Here is a 23,461-nt window from a genome sequence, read left to right as displayed (position 1 = left end):
ATGGTCTGGACTAAGATTCTTCACTAAAATGCTTCCACATTCAATTGTCTTTTATTATTGTTTGAATTACTGTAATTATCATATATATTCCTGTATTAGCCCATACGAGTCTTCCCATATTTCTTATATTTGTCACTTTTTACAGCACTGTGATAGTCCATTATGTTTTTATTCTACAATTTTTCCAGGCATTCTCCCACTAGTAAATGTTTATTTAATTTCCAAAATTTTATTTTATATTTTCTGGGGGGAAATGGTGAATTTTTTAAAAATTTTTTTTTTAAACCCTTCGGTTTATTGGCTCTTAGGTGGAAGAGTGATAAGGGTGGGCAATGGGGGTCAAGTGACTTGCCCAGGGTCACACAGCTGGGAAGTGGCTGAGGCCGGATTTGAACCTAGGACCTCCAGTCTCTAGGCCTAACTCTCAATCCACTGAGCTACCCAGCTGCCCCAAAATGGTGAATTTTTAAAAAAATATTTTGCAAGATCTGTAAGGAGAAACCACAGAGCTTGCTCATTGCACATGTATCATAGAATCAGTCTCTGACTTAAAAGAGAGCAACCATGCAAGGCAACTGAACCCTCAAAGAATTCCTTCTACAGTGTATTCAATACTTATTGTCATTAAGCCTTTTTCTTCTAAAAAGGGAAAACTCTCAGATCAGGCAGTTTCACTTCTGGATGGCTTGTTTCTTTACATCAACCATAAATTTACCTCTTTGCAATTTTCCTCCATTTCCCCTATCTCTACCCTCTGGAACCAAACTGAAATAAACTAAATTTTCTTTCACACAACAGCCCTTGAAAATAGTTATGTCCTGCTGAGTCTTTCTTGATCCAAACGATACTCCTTGTTCCTTTGACACAAGGCTCTTAAATATTCTGTTCCCCCCTCACCAGACTTTCAATGTCTTTCCTAAAAGGTTGCCCAGTACTGATCACAAGACTCCAGCTCTTATCAGGTAGATAAGAGTATAGCATGTCTCTCATATTCTTGTTTCTGGAAGCCAGGCCTTTTTTGAGGCACTTAAAGAGATCACAGTAGTGTTTTTGACTGCCATATCATATTCTTTACTAATATGAAGCTTATAATTCACCCAAACCCTCTGGTCCTTTGAAAAATAGATTTGTTTATTTTTACATATTATGCATTTATAATATTTCCCATTGTCCTACTCCTTAGGCAAGAAAAACAACAAAATAAAACCAAAAAATGAAACCCTCATCATAATCATGCATAGTCCAGGAGAATAAATTCTGGACTGGTCATATCCACATATGTGTATATCTCATTCTGTCTATTAATCCACCATCTCTGTAACATGAGGTGAATGGCATTCTTCATTATCAGTCCTCTGGAAATCACTGCATTGCATTGATTAGTCTTTAAGAATCAATATTGATGTTATAGTAGAAATTGTTCTTGTTGTTCTGATTACTTCACTTCATCAATTAAAAGAGGTCTTTGTTTTCTCTGAAAATTTCTATTTTGCCATTTATTATGGCACAATATTATTACATTCATATACCACTGCATTCTGTTTCTTGAAATGGATATTACATCTATTATCTTCAAATACCTTAATTTTTTTAGCCATTTCCCTCCCTTTTTCTTTTTTTAAGATCATTAAAACAGAACAAAAACTACCCATAAGTAACTTTATTCACCCAATTTAACTCCCTCTATTACCTTTAACAACTTCAGTGTTTTAATTTGCATTTGTCTAATCAGTCATGATCTCAACCTTTTTTTTGCATGATTGCTTCAATTTCTTCTTCTGAAAACAGCCTATTTATATCCTTTGGCCATTTATCAACTGGGGAATATAAGGATAATATTGAAACTGTATCTTAGTTGTTGATAAAAGGCCAGTTGATTAGCTGTTGCAGGTGGGTCTTATTAACTGAAGATGAGCAGTCAGTAAGGTTTCAGCCTAGTAAATTGGCTGTAAAAGTCTTGGAGACAGATATATTAAAATATCTATATTTAATATCTTAAAGTTGTAAGGAAATGAAAGATAATTGTAACAGGGTTCAAGGATAAGGGGTTCCCTAAAAAACTATGAAGTCTTTAATGCTCTTCACTCCTTACTTCCTTATTTATAACCCAATTTCTACCTAAATAAACCTATTCTAATATCCTTATGAAATAATATATGTCTTAAAAAATATTGTCCCAAGATGTTATTTCCACAACTGCTGTACTGCCAGCCTCGCCAAAAGTTGGTTCTGGTTGAGGCAGGAATGGCTACCTGCCTAGATAGGCCAAAGCCTGTCCTCTCTTTTTTCTCACAGAGATCAGAGAAAAGGATCTTCTTTTCTTCCTTCTGTCAGTGAAGTGAAAACACTTCAGCCACTGCCACACAGTCACCTCTCTCTTCCCAGGCTGCCATTCTGGTATTCCCAAAGGTTTCACAGGGAATTTGCCAGAGAGCTAAGGAAAAGCTGCCTTCTGGACCTTGCTTAGCCCAGAGAACTCAGAGAGAGAGAGTCCCCACAGTGACAGTTGGAAACCCCCAACTCTTATATTCACCTGAGAATTCTAGCAGCATCTTTGGCTCCAGATTCCAAGCTGGGCCTAAGACAATCTGAAAGGTTTCCCCTAATAATTCCTGACTCGTATTCTTATAAATTTAATTCAGTTCTCTACATATTTCAAAAATGAAGCCTTTATCAGAAAAACTTACTGTAAAAATTTGTTCCCACCTTTCTTCTTTCCTTCTAATCTTGGTTGCATTCATTTTGTTGTATGTACCCTTTTAAATTTAATATAATCAAAATTATCCATTCTATATCTCATAATGTTTTCTATCTCTTGTTTGGTCATAAATTCTTTTCTTATCCAAAGATCTGATAGGTAAACTATTCTACACACCCTTAATTTGCTTATGGTATCATCCTTTATCTCTAAATAATATACTTCAATGATTTTTTTCTTGTTTTTTTTTTCCAGGTTAGTTGTCTTTACTTTTATTTTACATTTCTCATTTTTTTTCAATCACCACTACTCTTTTCTTTTTTTAAACTTTTACCTTCATCTTAGAAGTAATACTATGTATTGTTTCCAAGACAGAAGAGTGGTAAGGGCTAAACAATGGTAGTTAAGTGACTTGCCTAGGGTCACATAGCTAGGAAGTATCCGAGGTCAGGTTTGAACCCAGGACCTGGCCCTTTATCCACTAAGCCAACTAGCTGCCCCTTTACTCTTTGCTTCTTTCTCTGACTTATGGTATAATTTCTATCTGATAGTATCCATGGATCTGCTTTATCATTCACTGGAGGAAAAGTAGCTGCTTCTTCCCTAGAGTATCCAGCTTCTGTTCACTTTTTAATTTTGTTCAGAAAAAGACTCAGATTTGTCTCACTTTTTAAAGCTCCAGATATCGAACCTTTCCTTTCTTCTCTCTCTGTGGCACACACTTCCGTTCTCTGTCTTCCTGTTACAAGTTATTTCCCTCTTCCTCTTAAGAACCTTTTACTCTTTTATATATTACATTATAAAATCCTACTTCTGTTTTTGCTTTTACTAAGTAATTGTGTAGTGCAATAGTACTAGTTACAGATTATTTAGCTCTTTGATATTTAAATATTTACTTACATTTACAATTCAAAGTAATTATTATTTCATTAATGCAAATGATCCTGAAATCCATGTAACTCAGAAGCTCCCCATGCCTTTGTGAATTAATGTGGCCCACTAAATTCATCAACTACTAGACAACTTTGTGAGAATGAACTTTTTTATATGAACTTAGTTTATATGTTTATATGAACTTAGTCATGACATCTTTTCATCTTCATAAAACCTCCTAGAACTTATATTCCACTAAAATATTCTTTGAAGACCATGGGTCACTTCCACACCACAAAGAGTAAAACTTTACTAAAAAGAAGTATTTGAAATTAAAAAATAAATTTCAATAACATTTCTAGGTAGCTCCATTTTTACATGAGGAAACTAAAGAATGAGTATGGTAAATCAAAGTTAGAGGTAAAGGCAATATAAATGCTCAAAGTTTTTAGATTTTCTTATTGTGCTAATTTTTTATGGTTACATGGTCTAAGTTTTATTGTTCATTTTTATTTAACATAATGTTTTATCTTCTCAGATTATAACAATATTAACTTTTCAAATCTCTTCAAACATGTTATAAATAGATAATAATGACAACTTATTTTTCTTTTTAAAAAACTGACAAAACTATGTCAAGACTACAAAAGCATTCCTCCCTGCAATGATGAAGAATAACCATGGCCATATCATAACAGTGGCTTCAGCTGCAGGACATACAGTGGTCCCTTTCCTTTTGGCTTATTGGTATGTTAGTAACTTATTTTCTAATTTTTCCTTTATTTCTTTTTTACTATATATTATTTCCCCCACTAGCTAACAGACAGTACCTTTACTGTTAAAGGTTATGAGATAGCTAACTTGCAGAAGTAACAATCCCTGAAGTCATTTTTATCATGGATATTGGTACCTATAAACCCTTTCAAGATTTCCCTAATAGAAGCCCAGTGATATCTTCAAAGGCAAATAATCCATTTCCAAATCAATTAGATCTCATATTTCTCATCTCTTTCAACATTGATGAATCACAAGCGAGCAGATTGCTCTTTGTACCATCAGCATTGTTCCTTGCTCCCAAGAAAATCCTGGTGAGGTGAGCCATAGAGTAACTATGTAAGGTGTAGATTACATATCCCCTGCATTCCAGTGTATATACCACTGCACTTATATTCAAGGATGGAAGTAGTAAATGTATTTCCACTCCTCAAGGACCAGCATAATGCGGTAGCTCTTCCTGCTGCCTTGAATGGCAAGGTTGGTAAAGTATAGATCTGCTGACAAACACAGCCTGTGATGAATTCTTTGTCCATAAAACAAATAAAATTATAAAATAATAGCCCTTAGTCCTATAAGCAGCTCCATGGAGCTTCTGCAATGACAGAATCACATTGCTAAGAATTATAGTTTTTAAAGCATCTATAAACATTAATTTAACTCTTGGTACTAGAAATGTGTGATTATTCTCTAGTGATTAGAGTACCCAATTCATGTTGCTCTTGACAATATTACCATAAATGAAATAAATCAGAGAACAAAAAGGAAATTATAGCTAAAAAAAAGTTGGCTCCTGGGATAGACAAATAAAGGCCTTGCTTCTGTCCTATTGTGAGACCAAAGTAAACCAAAGCACCATTTCATGAATCTCTCGTATTGCAGCCCTCCTAAAAGGATCTTAAAAAAAAAAAAAAACTTAACCTTCATCTTGGAATCAATACTGTATCATTAATTTTTATTTAACATAGTATTCTTTCCTCTCAGATTATAAAAACTAATTTTTCAAATCCCTACAAACATGTTATAAATAGATAATAACAACAACTTTTTTCCCCTTTAAAAAAAAACTGACAAATCTATTTCAAGACTACAAAAACATTGGTTCTAAGGCAGAAAAGTGATAAGGGCTAGGCAATGGGGATTAGGTGATTTGCCCAAGGTCATACAGCTAGGCAATGTCTAAGATCAGATTTGAACCGAGGATCTCCCATCTCTAGGTCCTAAAAGAATCTTAAGATCATAGACTAGAGAGGATCATAAGAGTACTGAGCCCATTACCTTCAAAAGCACAGAGAGATTAAGGAACTTGTTTAGTATCACACAGCCAATAAGCATCTGATACAAGATCTGAACCCAGATCTTCCTGATGCCATATCCAGTGCTCTATAACACTAAACTATGATGCCTTGGATGAATAGTTCTCAAGTTAAGTCAATTAACAAGTATTTATTGATTACTAGGTGTCAGGTGTTAATGCTAAGACATAGAGGTATAAAGATAAAAGTAAAATCTGCCCTTCATTCTAGTTGAAGAAATCATGTACACATTTGCATCCAACAGAGAGAAGGTAACATCGAAGGGGAAAACATAAGCATCTGAAAGGATCAGGAAAACCTTCCTCTAGAAGGAAGCCCATGAGCTGAATCTTGAAGGAAACAGATTCTGGGAGGTAAAGGGGAGAAGGCACTCTTCCAAGAATGGGAGTTAACCAGTGGAAACACACAGGAACAGTTATGGAGACTCATTTCTGTACTATCAAGTTCTCATAGCACAAGAAGGGAAGTAATAGGTGAGAAGCCTGGGGAGATTCAAAGGGACCAAGCAGTAAAGAGCTTTCAATGCCGAACAAAAGAGGTTAAAAATTTATACATAAAGATCATCATGTATCCCATCTGCAACTTATGTGCCAATATTTGTTGTAGATAATGATAAGGAGAGAAATGTTTCCATTTGTGAGTGACATTATTCTGATTATATCAAGTGAAAGAATATTATTTGCCTACTGTCCAAACTATGATATGCAATTTGATGGATTACCCATAGAGATAGTCTTTATGGACATATTTCTTGGACAAATAAGAGCTTGACTTAGATGTAAATAATATGAGGAGAGCAGCCTTTGCCATCTTTTTCAAGACTCTGAAAAAATTAGGTTCATTTTCTAAACAATATTCTTATAATGATGTTATTTGGTTATTTGGTGATTCGTACAGTGATATTATTTGGTTATGCATGGAATACTATAGCATAATTACCAAAAGCTACATGATAGGTACCATCAAAGACTGTATTGATGAAATGGCACAAACCATTCATCAGGGAGATGTATGATCAGAAAAGGAAGGATGCCAGTCATAGCAAAGAGGGACAGATCACAGATTGTACTGATATACTGTCAGAAGATCTAGAGGAAAATCCCTAAGTCTAGGGCTAACCTCCTTGAAGAGATTTATAACAAACAAAAGTTGCATAAAATGAGAAGGTATAAATTATTACAGTATGTACCACTGAAGAAAGTGTAGATACACACACACACACACACACATATTATGTATGTATGTATGTATGTATGCAATCACAAATCCTTCAAAGAACTGAAGTAAATTCATTCAAATAGTTTTATTTCCTAATTTCCTAGTTTCTTCAGGAATGAGTCCCAGAGATGTTAAATGACTTGGTCACTTGGGCAAGGGTTAGAACAGGACTAGAATCCCAAGGTTCCTGATTTATAGTGCTATTTCCACCACACCATGATTCCTCTTATCTTATTTTCCCAATAAGACATTCAACTGATATTCATTCTTCATCTTCTGACTAGTATTGTACTACACTAAATAGCCTATTCTAATTTTTTAAAGGGCATGGGATGTCCCAGATATGCATATGGAAAAGCTGTCATGGTTAAAACTGTTCCTTCTTTTGTCTTTTCCTCAACAGTTCAAGCAAATTTGCTGCTGTTGGATTTCATAGAGCTCTTACTGCAGAAATGGCTGCTTTAGGAAAAAATGGAATCAAAACATCATGCCTCTGCCCTAATTTCATAAACACAGGCTTCATCAAAAATCCAAGCACCAGGTAGGTATAAACTCAGAGAAGGTAAGAAAAAGTCTGTCATAAAGAAGCAGGTAGGTGTTTTAGTGGATAGAGCACTGAACCTAGAGTCAGGGAGACTTGAATTCAAACCCATCCTCAGACATTTACTATTTGTGTGACCCTGGGTAAGTCACTTAACCTCAATTTGCCTCAGTCCACTTGAGAAGGAGATGGTAAACCATTCCAGTATCTTTGGCAAAAAAAAAAAAAACCTCATGGACAACATGGTCCATGTAGTCATGAAGAGTCAGTCACAACTGAATTGATGGAACAATAATAACATGATCATCAACCTCACAGATAATATCCAAAACAAACTTTAGAGAAACTTTCCCAAAGATTTGGGTTTTGTATCATGTGAGATCACAAATGACATGGGCATAAAAAAGAGCCCAAATATGGATATCATAGGACAGGTAAATTTGTTTACCATAGCTTCTTTTCCTATTGGAACTAGAAGTTCACACCACAGATGAATTCCAAACTCCAAATTTTCCTCACTCAAACATATAGCAGGTTTGGGACCTTAATTTCCAAGTTTCTTCACATCTTCCCTCAGTTCTTGGCAATTTTAGTGAAGTATTTCTCAAAAAAAAGAAAAAGAAAAAGAAATAATATGATTGACTTTATAAGAAACAGGACAAGCTCTGTCTGGAATGTACCATTGTCACAACCCATCTTACAGGGAGAAAAAAGAGGGGTGAAGAAATGCATACTGGGAGTCCAGGAAAAGACAAAAGCAATACTACTAACAATAACAATTGCCACAATAATAACATGGCATGATTGTGACATCATTTTTAAAGTGCTTTAAGGTTTGCAAAATATTTTACATGTTATCTTATTTAATCCTCGAATACCACCCCAGTGATCTAAAAGTCCCCTTGGAAGAAAGAAGGGCTTGGAAACTGGTTGTGAAAGAGACTAATTTCCATCTTCCTATGTTAAGTGAGAATAGTCCTTTCTCAAAAGCTCTCCTATTTCAGCCATCTAACACAGATCTTTTAAACACATATTTTACAGATTAATTTTAGGCTAGTCCTGACCATAATCATTTATCACTCATATTTTTCAATAATTATAGCCTCATATAACTTGCTTGAGCCAAAGTTTTATCTCCAATATAGAATACTTGGTACACAATCCAACCAAATGATATAAAGCATACAATTGTACTGTAATAGAATTATGTGGAATCCTCTTACTCATATTTGCTTGAGTGAAATTATGTCATAAATCTTAAAACAGAGATGAGTGCTCACTTGTGGCTATATCACATTAATCGACTGCCTTTCCCTTTTTCCTTCTGACACTAAGGAGATATTAACTGGACCCTTACAGGGAGATGGCTTCTATGCTTTCTCTTTTTTCTATACCCTGATAGCCCATTGATTCAGGGAAAAAATTATTCATAGTTTAAGCTATTGCTGATGCCCAGGATTTTTCTCAAAAAGAGGGAATAAAAAATGTAATTGTAAAATATGAATCAGGTATGGTATATCATATGGTATATGATTATTCCTTTTGTGTGCAGACACAAAAGAAATGCTAAACATAGGATGATTGATTTAGAATTGTAAAGGACCTTAGTGGTGATCAAGTCCATTTTTTTTTAACCCTTACCATCCATCTTAGAATCAATACTATATATTGGTTACAAGGCAGAAGAGCAGTAAGGGTTAGACAATGGGAGTTAAGTGACTTGCCCAGGGTCACATAACTAGGAAATGTCTGAGACCAGATTTGAAACCACAGCCTCCCATCTCTAGGTCTCTCCACTAAGCCACCTAGCCACCTCCCTCCCTTAATCCTTTCATTATAGAGATTAAGAAAATGAGGTACATAGAGGTTGGTGTCAAAGGCAGGATTTGAATTTAGGTCATACGGACTCCAAGTCCAGCGCTATGCATTAGGTCATCATCACTCACAGCCACAGCATTAAAAGAACTTAAAATAGGATTCGGTAACACCGTATAACTAATTTCATAATTTAATGAGAGGCTGATACATAAACCTCACCAGAACAGTTAAAAAATTTTTTTTGATTAGGAATTTTACATTTTGCCTTGACTTTTTTCACTGTTCATTTCCTGATATACATCCGCACATGAAGTAACCAGATTTGAACCAATACTCTCTTTTCTAATTATTTTGTTCGTGACATCCAAAATATTAAGATACTCAGTTAACATCTTCCTTTCCTTTCCTCCCCCCATTTAGAGAAAGGCACCATTTGACAAAAAGATATATGTATATATAAATCTATGTTTTACTTATTTCTACTTATCAGTTCTTTCTCTGGAGAAAGGCATACACAAGTCATTCTTCAAAGAATATTTTTATTGCTGTATATAATGTTTTCTTGGTTCTGCTTGTTTTACTCTTCATAATTTCATGTAGGTCTTCCCATGTTTTTCTAAATTAACCTAAAGAAGTATTTCATCACAATTAAATGCCACAACTTGGTTAACCATTCCTCAATTGTATAGGAATACCCCTCAATTTCTGATTTTTTGCCACCACAAAGAAAGATGGCATAAATATTTTAGAATATAGATTCTTTCCCTTTTTTTCTGATCATTTTAGAAAATAAACCTAATAGTGGTATTGCTGGGTTAAAAGGTATACTTAGTTTTATAACTTCAAATTGCCCTCCAAAATAGTTGAATCAGTTCAGTTCCACCAACAGGTTATTAGTTTTCCCATTTTTCCACATCTCTGCCAATGTTTGTCTTTTTGTCTTTTTATCATTTTATACATTATCCAAGTGAGATGATATTTCAGAATTGTTTTGATTTCCATTTCTCTAATCAACAATGATTTAGATCATTTTTATATGACTGTGGATAGCTTTGATTTCTTCATCCCAAAACTGTCCATTTAGCATTTGAGGAATGGCTCATATTCTTATAAATCTGATAAAGTTCTCTCTATATCTTAGATATTAAACCTCTATCTGAGAAACTGTCTATATTTTTTTTTCCCAACTAACTACTTTCCTCCTAATCATCTACAAAAATGTTGAAGGAATTGCTGGGGACTCTTCCTTGCTTCCGTTGATGTGGCTTATGAATTTGGACCTCTTAAAAACAAGGTCGAAGCCCAAACTATAGCCCATGTTGGGATAGATATTCATCCATCCCTTAGAATGTGAATTCATTGAGAGCTGAGATTGTTTTTTGCCTTTCCCCAGTGCTTACTTAGCACAATATCTGGCACATAGTCAGAACTTAATGAATATCCGTCTATTTACCCCAAATCAGGAAAGAACAAATACAAAAGTGATTAAGGCAGTCAAAGAGCCAGGTACAGGCCTGTCTAGTTATGAGTCCCCCTGCACTAGCCACCTTGTAGGCATAGTCAACCAGATGCTAGAGTAGAGAAAGGCAGGACTTTCCCTATCCTTCCTTGGAAGTCTTAGAGTTTTATGGTGCCTCCTAATGAATCAAGAGAGAGAATGATTGGATATGGATTATACAGATTTTCCTGAGATGGAGAGAAATTTAAAACTAACCCAGAGGTACATAGCTAATGGACAGAGGCAGAATTTGAACACAAGTCTTCCTGACTCCAAGTCTTCTATTCCGTCCATTATACCACACTACCTTTTATGGTTAATATATACATTTGTGTTTGTGTGTGGCCAAGATAGGGAGAGATATTGGTTGGCTAATAGAAAAGTCTGTAAAGCCAGGAGGCTTCCTCATACAATTTCTAGCCAAGACTCAAAAAGAAAATGGAGAAGAGAATATCAAGAGTAGTTATGCAAAATTACAAATTATTGCAACATAAAAAAGTAACAGAAGTCAAGAAATTATCTCAGCCAGGAAACACATGATTTCTATGCCAACGATAGAGACAAGAGTCAAGAGCGTACCAGTTTAACTTATTTTCAATTATTACAGAGAAAGTGAATGGAAATTTTTGAACAGTATTGTGTCATAAGACCACAAAAAGTGGTAGAGGAGAAAAACAAAGGAAAGCTTGGCATGAAACCAGACTAAGACAGAGAATTCCAAGAATAGTTGTGGATAAATCTGTTGAAAGGAAAAATACTAATCAAATGGAATATCTTTACCAATATTCTTTAGTGATCTATCTTCTCTTCGTGGAGGAGAGTAGAATCTTCTTATTCATAATCTGTTCCAGAGTCCCCAACATACTATATGAATATGAGTTAGGAAGATGAACAACAGAACCCAATCAAAAATATTCAGAAGAAACCCATGCCAGAGACAGTCAGACTTAAAAGGCATTCAGAAATTCATTTTCAAAGTATCTCAAAGATGGCAAGATTCCAGAAGAATAGGGGAATCACCAATAAAAGGTTTACTAATTTAGCCTGGAATTTCAAAGTCAGCAAGTTCTTATTAAGTCATTCTTATGTTCACTGTGCTAAGGGAAAGGAAGGAAAAGCAGGTCTTGCCTTCAAGGAGTTTATATTCTAACAAACGAAGACAACTCAGGAAAGGAAGCTAAAAGTTGGAGGGTGGGCTCTGTAAAAGTCCAGAAAATCAGGTGATACCTGGCTTAAAAAACTCATTATTAACATGGAAGTTCTGGGAGGGAGGGAGAGAAAGGGAGAGTCAAAGAGAGAGAGAGAGAGAGAGAGAGAGAGAGAGAGATGTCTGAGAGAGATGTCAGAGATGGAGAGTGCTTCCAAAGAGTGCATCCAAGGGCACAATAAGCTTCCAGGGTAAAGCATTTTTCTCTGGAGTGGTAGAGAAAGTCAGGAAAATTGTAGCTTTACAGTCAGCCTCACAAAAGTAGAAGTTATTGATAGCAACCAAACCAACTTAGTCGATTGAAGATATCAAGGACACATGTGTCCTGACTGCTTCACCACCACCTACATCATGATACTGAATCTGGTCCTGAGAAGTGAAGCCATTTATACAACAGTCCCAGGCAACCATCCCTGTTCCAGGGCAGTTAATACCTGTAGTTATTATACTAGGACAGAAAAAAGGAGCTGGAGCTTTATTGCAGAGCAGCAAGCTAGGATAAGTAAATTCCTGAAACATTTAAGTAAAACCAATCATAAGTTGTTGAGATAAAGATAAAAACAAGAGTTAGTTAAAAAGAAAAACAACCCTCAGCATCAAAGGGCTATACTTAATGGACTTCACTCTTTTTTTTAAAACCCTTACCTTCCATCTTAGAATCAATACTGTGTATTCGTTCCAAGGTAGAAGAACTGTAAGGGCTGGGCAAGTGCAGTTAAGTGACATGCTCAGGGTCACACAACTAAAAAGCATCTAAGGCTACATTTGAAACCAGAATCTCCTGTCTCTGGCACTCTATCCACTGAGCCAAGTAACGGTCCTCAATTATATCGTTCCTTAGCTGTCCTTCCCCACTAATTGATTAGATGAGCAGGGACCAACTGGGCTGAAGAAAAAGAAAGAGGCTAAAGAGAGAAAGTGATAGAAAGCAGCTGTGTGGGCAGAGGGGTGCAGAGCTCAGATCCAAGTTCAGAGAGATGCCAGGAATGATATTCATGGTGTCAGGCTTCTCCCTTCTGATGGTCAGCCACCAGGTCTGCCCTTCCCTACCCTATGGTAGAATAGCTGTAGCCAAAAATAAGAGGTTCTTGATGGGACAAGACAAGCAGGACTAAGAGCATCACCTGTCTGGAGTCCCTGAAAAATGTCTGTTTTCATATAAAGACTAATTATGGGAGGCACAGTGGTTTGAGAGCCAAGTTGCTCAGTAGATTGAGAGCTAGGGCTAGAGATGGAAGGTCCCAGGTTCAAATTTGGCCTCAGACACTTCCTAGCTATATGACCCTGGGCAAGTCATTTAACCTCCATTGCCTAGCCCTTCCCACTCTTCTACCTTGGAACCAATACACTGGATTGATTTCAAGACAGAAGGTAGGGGTTTAAAAAATAAAAATAAAATAAAGTTCAATTGTGTTGAGTCAAAATGAATGTGTAGTGGGATTCCCTCTTGTAGGTATCATAACTAAACAAAACCCAAACTGTGACTCTCCTGGAACTACTGAGTTTGAGGAAGCTTAAAAGACCTGTCTGGAGACATCCTGGTGGTATAGTGGATAGAGCACTAAGACCTGCAGTTAGGAAGACAGGAGGTCAAATCCAGACTCGGACACTTACTAGCTGTGTGGCTTAACCCCAGTTTATTTAATACTAAACCTCAGTTTTGGGGGCAGTTTTTAGATTGCTCAGTGGATAGCCAGGGCTGGAGACAGGAGAACCTGAGTTCAAATCTGCCCTCAGTCACTTCCAAGTTGTATAACCCTGGGTGACCTCAACTGCATAGCCCTTACCATTCTCCTGCTTTAGAATCAATCAATTCTAAGACAGAAGGTAAGGGTTAAAAAAAACACACCTACATTTCCTCAGCTGTAAAGAGAAGATAATAATAGCATCCATGTCAAAGGATTGTTGTCAGGATTAAATGAGATAATATTTGCAAAGTCCTTAGCATAAAGTCTGACACATAGTAGGAGCTAAATAATTTCTTGTGCACTTTTCCTGACACTGTGAGACTGGCAAGTCAGCCTGTGGTTACTATGCATCGTTTCCTTATTATTGCCGTGCATTTTATTATTCATGATATGCTGAGTGAATGTGTACACCTGCCTACTTTGGGGAATAGCCTTCTCTGTCATGCCGAGGTCATACTACTAGGATTCATTGAAATGTAGCAAGTTCAGAAAAGAAGGTGAGATTTTACAATAAATGGGAATTAAGAACTGGATGATGGGTAAATCCACAAATCTATGAGCTCCTTAATAAGCTAGCAATGCCCCATAGAAAGAGGTAGAGATGAATCATGAATATATATAATAGAATATTAGGTATCTAAATATTTAAAAGAACATATAGAATATATATACATGAGAGAATACAATATATAAACATATAATGGAGCATATAGGCTATATAAACATAATAGACAGGATATATAATAGAATGTACAATCTATATAAATATCTCATTTAAAATACTGAACATATATAAATATCTAATAGAATGTATAGACCACAAAAACCTCTATCTGAACATATAGAATATATAAATATAATACACATGGACTATATAAAAATCTAATAGAAAATAGAATAAACATCTAATAGACCACATATGTAAGAGGGTAGGATGGGGACGGGACCAGATAGTTAGGCTAGTTAAAATTGGGCCAGTATTAAGATGTTAACTGTAGTTTGGGAAGGCCAACAGAACCCAGTCAAGGCAGTGTCTGGTCTGGGAACAATATACAGATAACAAAACACAGTAACTGGGGTGTATTTTATTAAATATAATTAAATTAAATTAAATTAAATAATTTAATAAAATTAAAAAGGGAAAGGTTGAGAGGGTAAAGGGAAATCTTATCACTGAGAGTTTGGGGTAGCTAAAGTACCCCAAAACTTAAAGCCTTTGCATGAAGGATCTTCTTAGAGTTAAGGTCCTACACTATCTCTCTAGCATACTAAGCTGTAATCCAGACCCTGTATGCCTAGTCTGCCCTAACCCTCTGGGTGTTATGGGAGATACTGGCAAGTGCCAGATCAGACAGGGATCCAGGGAACAGATCCTAAACCCAGCTGGGCTTAGACCTTCTCTTACAGATAGCTACAGATGACCCAGGACAGAGACAGCTTCCTCAGATCTTCTTCAGGACACACAGCACCAAACCAGCAACACAGCAGTAGCACAGGATTGGGTCAAACTGCCAGGACTTGGCATCCATACCCTCCAGAATCAAATCCAGAGACAGACAGACAGCCCAACAGTCGCTGAGGTGTTTTTTTCAGCTTAACCCCCCTTTCCAAGATTCCAGAATACTCTCTTCTGCTAGTCTCATGCCACTATGCTCTGCCAACCTAAACTCATTTTCCCCTTATAACACATAGAATATATAAACCTTGAATGGAATATATAGAATATGTATAAATATCCAATAGAACATATAGAATATGTAAACATCTGACAGAAGACAGAATATATACACATAGAATACATAAACATAACAACATATAGAATACATAAAACAATAAACACAGAACACATAAACATTATAAATCATATAAATAAATGTATGATAGACAACAAACATTATACAAAACTCTAATAGGATATCTGGAATATATATACCTATAATCTATCTAATAGAATAGTCCATATAGAATATATGTGATCATAATAAATCATATAGAATATATAAATACAGTAGACATATGTATCAGAGCACATATATAAATGTATAGTAAATTATATAGAGAGAATATAGAATACATAAACATAGAATAGACTGCATAGAATATATAAACATATGCTAGAGCCCATAGAATATATACAAGCACAACAGAACCTTTAGAACATGTATGAATATATAATAAATCCTATAGAATATATGTTATATGTATACAAATATGCATTTCCTAGGCCCTATTTAGACCTATGGAATATGGATAAACATAATAGATCATATGGAATATACCCATAATAGAGCACATGGAATATACATGTAAGTTGTCACATTTAGTGGGACTGTATAGAATATATAAACATAATAAACCTATATTGGACATCTAATAAACAAAGTAGTTAGGCATCTAATAGATCTAATAGAGTGTATAGTCTCTATATAAACATTTAATGGAACATATTGAATAAACAATGGAATGTGTAGAATATATACAAACATCTAATAGACCATATAGAACATGTGTGAACATAGAGAATATATGTATATAAACATCTAATGGAACACATGTAACTATCTGATAGAACACAAAGAATATATAAACATTTCTATAATAGACCCTATAGAATCTATATAGAAACCTATTATAAAGCACATATGACTATATAATAGACTGTGTAGAATATATAGAATCTAATATATAGAACAAGTCAAGAGAAACAACATTTTATCTAAGTTTCTTGTGCAAATTTTGTATTATGTAAATATTAGTGAGCAATCATAAATTTAAAAATGAGTATAAACTATTTACATTCTAATAAGGAAATGTGATATATGCATTCTTCATAATCCTCTTATCATTATATGGTTATAGGGGAAGTCACATAAGACAGAGGAGCTGGACTTTTTTTTTTTAATATTTTGATGATCTAAAAAGAAACAGGAGAAGAACACTGACAGAGACAGGGAAAGGAAGAATTGGGAGTGGAGGAAGTTATCCCAAATATGCACAATTAGAACATCATACAAACAAGAAGAAGGGGTTGGGGAACAGTTGACACTTGAACCTCCCTTTCATCTGAACTAGTCAAAGAAGAGAATAAATCCACTGTATTTAGTGCAAAAATGCATTTCATTCAACAAGAGGGAAAAAGAAGAAAGGGGAGGAGAAACATAGAGGGGGATAGATTAGAGGATTAAAGTCCCAAGCAAAACAAACTAACCACAGAGCATAGTTCAATTTAAAGGAGGAAAAGGATAAGAACCTGTGATTAGTCTCTGGGTGAGAGAAAAAAGAAGAAGGGGAAGAGAGTAAAAGCAGATTTCATCAAACCTGAATGCACTCCCCTTAAATCAGGCTTAAAATAGCTCTTTAAAAATTAGCTATCACCATCATCATCATCATCATCATTATTATTATACCTACCCAAAACATGCTGAATAACAGACACTGAACAATAGTCTCATATCAGGTGTTCAGAAAGCTTTATCCTTACCTATGTAAGGATTAAGAAAATATAGGATAAGGAAATCTCAGAAATAATTCAGGTTTGGATGAAGATATCTAAGTTTTAATAAAGAAAATTTTGCAGTGAAATCTGAGGTTGACTTGTGTATTGCATTGTTATTTATATTTCTGAGATAAACTTTGGACTAGTGTTCCAGTCATGTCTTCATTTTCCCTTGATTAGAGGAAGGAAAGTAACTAGTTAGCTATGTAATGATGATGGAGTCCCCCCAAACATGCCGTTTAGTCAAGTTAACTTTTTGATTGGTTGAGAGTCAGGCTGTCATGATAAAACAGGCAAACAATCTTGCCTACACCATGATTAGGTGAGCAGATCTCAGAACTGATGCACTGGTATTTTGAGATATGACAGCAGTTTCTTCTGGGTTCATTACTTAACCACTGTGGGTTATGGGCTAAGCTTAGGAATATTAGATAGACTGAATAAATTTAGGAACTTTAAGATTGCCTCATCTAGAACTAATCAAATTATTTTTATTCAAATTTCTAATTGTCTTATGCCAGCATATTTAAATTTTTTTATACTCTTTCCCCTGAAAATTACTTTAAAACTTAAATCTTGTAGTCTAGAATGTATACCTTCAAGGGATAGAAGAAAAAGAGTGGGTGGACATCAGACCAGGGCATCAGATTTTGGTGTTAGTATTTGAAGAAGTAGAAAATAGTCATTAGAAATTGTATGTAGTAAATCTTCGAACTCAAAGATCCAGGAAGACCTAGTAGTTATGATTCCTTTACTCAGCATCAAATGAACAGGGAAGGTTTTTCAAAGAGTGCTAGATGAAAGCCCTGGGACAGAGAGGTAAATGCACTTGTCAGTGACTTTATACCCACAAGCACACACATAGACATGCATGAATATATATATATGTATATATATATATTTACATATATATGTGTGTGTAGTGTGTGTGTGTGTATATGTATATGTATATATACACAATGTGTGTATATAAGTCCTTTCTTAAAATGATTTAAATTTGTACTAAAGTTATAAGATATTTTCTCGTTATGCAGAATTAATAGTTCTTAAAAACAGGGAACAGCTAGGTGGCTCAGTGGATGGAGATTTAGGTCCAAAGATGGGAAGTCCCTGGTTCAAATTTTAACTCAGACATTTCCTAGCTGTGTGACCTTGGGCAAGTTACTTAACCCCCATTGCCTAGCATCAGGGTTTTAAAAAAAGTTCTTAAAAATTAAAAAATACTAAAATCCCAGTATATAATTAAATGTTGTTTAACGTCTGTAGTTATTTCTATAGCACAGTCAACATCTTTAGTTATATTGACAATAATGATTACATTTATCACCAAGTTAAGCCTAAAGACTTAGAAAAATGTGAGTAGTTTTTAAAGATTTCCTTTTAATTTTAGATTTATACCTACACTGGAGCCAGAAGAAGTAGTAAGCAAGCTCATGAAAGGAATACTAACTGAACAAAAAATGATTTTTGTTCCATCTTCTTTAAGTGTTATGACAGTGCTGGAAAGGTAAGTTTTATGCTTGAATTGGTATTAGAAACTTAAAACTTGGATGTTTTTATTAGATTTAAAATGAAAGGTTTAGAGAAAGTCTTATGTGTTTACACTAGAATTAAATTACTGAAAATGAATAGGCTTAACAATGAACTTAATTTTCTGAATTATACTCATGGACCAGGGGCCCCCCAAAGACTCTGAGTGTATTTGGATCTGATACTGGAGAGTGATCCCAAGGGAGTCAATATCTTTTTTTGACTCACTATCCCCACTAGATTCTCCATAGAATAACTTTTATCTTGGTTTCCCCAGCTATGAGTAAAACTGACAGACTTTATTTATTCCACCAAATAAAATGTCTTAAGATTCAAAGGATTCACTGAGTCTCCAGAAAAAATGTAGAAACATGAAGTTCTCAACTAGCCCATTAAAATACTTGAGTCCCCCCCAAAACTTTGTGGGATTAATGTCTAAATCTTCCTCATTCCCCTCAACAATATTAGGGTGGAGGGTTGGCTGTATCTAGTGTTTTCTAACTGTAGGGTGATCCTCTATCAATGATCCTCTTCTCTGAAAATGCTGTTGAGGAAGCAACTTTCAAATTCAGGACTCCAGATTCAGATGAATTCCATCATAACATGGTGAAGCAATAAAAAATTGTATCATCCATCATCTTTTAGGAATAATTGAGAAAAAGATCTAGAAGATTGTAGATAGGAAAATGTTATCCCAATTTTCAAAGTAGGGGAGATGTTATAGACCAATGAGGTTGATGTCAATCCCTAGAAAAATTCCATAATTTCTGAACATATGGAAAGAGGAGGTATGTAGAGGCCAGTTTGGGCTTCCTAAGAAGTAATAGCTTCATTTCCATTTTACAGAGTAAAATGACCATCTGTTAAAACAAAACAAAATTATGCTATGTGAAAATTGGGTAAAGGCATTAGGGTAGTTAGCCTGAAGAAGATAAAAGTCATAGGATTTAGAGTTACATGGGGTTTTAGCAATCAGAAGAGCATAATTTAGAATTAGGAGTCTTAGAGATCATTTAGTTCAGTTTTCTCACTTTGCAGGGAAGGAAAATGGGGTCCAGAGATGGAGTGATTTAATCACTAGTAAATGGCCAAGCCAAGATTTTAAAGCAATCTCTCCAGCTTCCAAATCCAGGGCTCTTTTCATCATGGCATAACATACATTATCTCCATCTTTAAGTTTTTGGAAGGCAATAATAAGAAAAAGAATTGGACTGTCTTAGAGAGTTCCAGAGGGTACAACTGGGGTCAGTGAGTGAAAATAAAGATTTCAACTCAATAAAAATTTTCTAACAATTAAAGCTACTAGAGGAATAGGTAAGATGGTTAAGTAAAAGAAAATAGTACCACTCAATCCTCCCTGCTCTAGGCTACTATATAACTCATACCCTGACCATAGCATAATTCAGCCCTCTGACCTCAGTCCTTTTGATCCAGATCACTGGAGGAGGAGAGTCCTCAGACTCAGCTGCCAGGGTGAAGAAAAGGTCCTCAGCACCCTGGAGGAGGAGAAAACCTCTGACAGCTGCTGGGAAAAGGAAATGTTCCCCCCTCTGTTCTGTCTAATCTCTGAAAGAGAGGGGACCTCAGATTCCAGACAAAGGAAAGGCCGCCCCCTGTGGCAAAAGGAAGGGTCTCAGTAAAGTTATTCAGATCCACAGGGGATCTACTATTCCCAGTTATGAGGACCTCAGCATTCAAAGTGACTAAAAATATATTAACAAAGAACTATTATAATGTCTCTGATTCCCTGAGACACAAATCCAGAAGAGAATAATCCAAAACACCTATGAGCAAAGACTCAAAGAAAAACAAAAATCGGTTAGAATTCTTAGAAGAAAGTAAAATGTAAGAGTTAAAGTTTTAAATATATATGTATATATATGTTTATAGATATATAAATGAGAGCAATTGAGGAAATAAATGGAAAATAAATGAGAGGAATAGAAGAGAAACTTAGAAAGAGAAATAATAGTTTAGCATAAGAAATACAAAATCTTGTCCAAGTGACACCTTAAAAATTAGAATGGATCCAGACTGTAAGAAGAAATATGCAAGTCACAATGTTGAAAAATAGAAGAAAATATGAGCATAAAGCAGATCAAGGAAAGATAATTTAGTAATTGGACTGCCTGAAAGCCATGGCAAACAAAAAAAACAAAAAAAAAAAAGCCTGGATATCACATTTCATGAAAGGAAAGAAAACTGCCCAGCCATAATACAAACAGAGAGTTCGAGAAAGCAAAGGATATAGGCCTCTAGCCAAGAAAAACCTTTCCCACAAATCCGAGAAGAATGCCACAGGTGAAGTGGGGAAATAGATCTTCGATGAAATATAATAACCTCTAAGTATTTCTAATTAAAAGAATAGAACTGAATAAAAAAATATAAACACAGTGGAGCAGCTAAATGACTCAGTGGATTGAGAGCCAGGCCTAGAGATAGGAGGTCCTGGGTTCAAATCTGGCCTCAGAAACTTCCTAGCTTTGTGACTGTGGGCAAGTTACAGCCCCCATTGCTTAACCCTTACCCCTCTTCTGCTTTAAAACCAGTACATGGTATTGATTCTAAGACAGGAGGAAAGGTTTTTTTTAAAAAATAAATAAACCCAGGAGTCAAGAGAAACAAATGAACATTTAAAAGAGACTTTTGAGGATGAACTGTTTCCATCCTAACAGAGATGGGAATAATAGAAGAGTCCCTTGAGAATCCTGATGTCATCATGAGGTTATAGAAGGAATCACATAAGACAGAAGACCTAGGGTAGTTTTCTTATATTTTGATGATGTCTAAAGAAGAAAGGAAAAGTGGAGGCAGAGAAGAACACACCAGGGAAATGGGGAAGAGGAAGGAGAGGGAATTGTTATTTAGGTTGTGTATATAGACATCTATACAAACATGGAAGAGCTAAAGGGAATGAATGTTAATGAACCTCACTTCCATCTCAAAAGAAAATAGAAAACTCACACATAGGAATTAGGTATGGAAATGCTTTGAACTCAAAGTGGAAACAAGAAAAACTAAGACAGAGGATACTAAGAGGAAGGGTAATTTAAGGAGGGATTAGTAAGTACAAAAAAAGACCCAGATTTCATTGGGAGGAGGAAATAAAAGGAAAGGAAGAAAGGAAAATAAAGAAGAGAAGGGGAACAGAAAGGAAAAGTATTAGAGAATAAGATGGAGGGAACTACACCACTAATGATCATACCTGTAAATTTGAATGAGATTAGTTCACATATAAAATACATCCTAATAAGGAGATCAAAAAAAAAAAAAGAGAAAAAGTACCCATGAATACAAAAATGTTTTTTGCAGCTGGTGTTTTTTTTTGTGGTGCCAAAAACCAGAAATCTAAAATGCATGCCCATCACTGGGGGAATGACTGAACAGATGGCATTATGCTATAAGAATGAAGAAAGAGTTTCAGAGAAATCTGTGACTTGTATGAATTGATGTGGAGAAGTAGGTAGAACCAGGAAAACAACTTACTATAACATTAATATTGTACAAACAAAATATTCTGAAAGGCATAAGAATTCTGATCAACATAGTGGTCAACAGTGATTTCCAAGGATGAATCAGAAATTTTTGATTGCCATCTACCTCATGATGGAGAGAAGATGGGGAAATGTGCAGAATGAGACAAGAATATAGCCAGTGTGGGAATTCATTTTTTTATTTGAATGCTTTTTTTTATTTTAAAGGGGAAAAAATAGAAAAGATGTCTCCTAAGCTTGAGACAAATGGCAAGGAAATGTTTGTCTTGGGGGTGAGGAAGAAGTTGTAAAAATTGGCCCTAGAACAAGGGTTCTGATCTGATGTTGTAAAATTCTAGTTCCCACTACAACAGAGGAAACCAAACAAAGGTAGGAGTGGGAGAGCAGTGATGTGTATCTATTCAATATCCAACTGGCTACTAGATGTATGAGGCTGATACATTGATAGAAGGAACCAACAAGACTTGGATGTATCTTGATATTCAGTTCAATTTTTTTATTATTTTTAAATTTTCCTTTATTTGGGAATTCATTTTGTTTGGAAGGTTTTTGTATTTTTTTCCCAGGGGAAAAGAGAGGGAAAAAATGAATAGTTGACAATTGGAAACTTTTGTTGTAATGAGTTCCCCTTATTGAAAGTGTTCGAGCTAAGGACATATTTCAAAGGGATTTTATGCCTTAGGTAGAGTATAAGACTAGCTGCCTCCAAGGTCATTACCAGTTCTAAGTCTTTAATTCCATGAACTTGGGCTATATAGTCAAAATTTTATTCATCCCTACATGTTATTCAATTGATTTACTCTTTTGGCTTCTTTCTGAATAAATAAACAACCAGGTACTTCTGTGCATTTACATTTAGCAATGCAATTGACTCCATCATTGTCTGGTGCATTTCCCACTGTGTTCAGGGTTTAGGGTTTTGCTTTAAAGAAATCCAACATATCCATTAAGAGGCTTCAGAGCCTCTTAGTGAAAACAAAGACCTGGATCCAAGTGCTGCCTCTGACATCCTAGCTATGCAGTTAGGAGCAAGTCATTGGACCTCTTAAGCAACTCTTTGAGACTGAAAATTTCAGAATAGATTCTAAAGTACATTAATAGAGGAAATTCCTTCACCAGGAGTTCATTCATGCAACAAATCATCTCTCCAAAAGAAATTAAATATGTTGCATAGTCTCCTAGAAAAGAAAATTCAAATCTGTATTTAGTCAAAAATATCACTTATTAATCTTCAAATTATTCCTCCCATTAATATACGTAGTTTTAAAACTTAAAGACTTAAGCTTCTCACTTATTGTTCTAAAGCAGTG

General features: G+C 35.3%; 2 protein-coding genes across 2 annotated transcripts in view; both read left to right on the top strand.

Annotated features, from left to right (window-relative positions):
• The window catches only part of LOC123252134 (estradiol 17-beta-dehydrogenase 11-like), a 36,743-nt gene that overhangs the window by 11,378 nt on the left and 1,904 nt on the right, over positions 1 to 23,461 (top strand). Inside the window, exons 4-6 of the mRNA XM_044681529.1 lie at positions 4,212 to 4,318; positions 7,283 to 7,420; positions 18,518 to 18,634. Of these exons, the coding sequence (XP_044537464.1) occupies positions 4,212 to 4,318; positions 7,283 to 7,420; positions 18,518 to 18,634 (362 nt within the window). The remainder of the gene's footprint in view (positions 1 to 4,211; positions 4,319 to 7,282; positions 7,421 to 18,517; positions 18,635 to 23,461) is intronic.
• LOC123252135 (17-beta-hydroxysteroid dehydrogenase 13-like) overlaps positions 18,563 to 23,461 on the top strand; it is a 29,250-nt gene continuing 24,351 nt past the window's right edge. Inside the window, exon 1 of the mRNA XM_044681530.1 lies at positions 18,563 to 18,634. The gene's annotated coding sequence lies outside the window, so the exon portion shown is untranslated. The remainder of the gene's footprint in view (positions 18,635 to 23,461) is intronic.

The sequence above is a fragment of the Gracilinanus agilis genome, chromosome 6 (genome assembly GCF_016433145.1).
Source record: "Gracilinanus agilis isolate LMUSP501 chromosome 6, AgileGrace, whole genome shotgun sequence".
Taxonomy (NCBI): Eukaryota; Metazoa; Chordata; class Mammalia; order Didelphimorphia; family Didelphidae; genus Gracilinanus; species Gracilinanus agilis.
The sequence above is the reverse complement of the archived record's forward strand: the minus strand, read 5'-3'. Positions and strand labels throughout refer to the sequence as shown.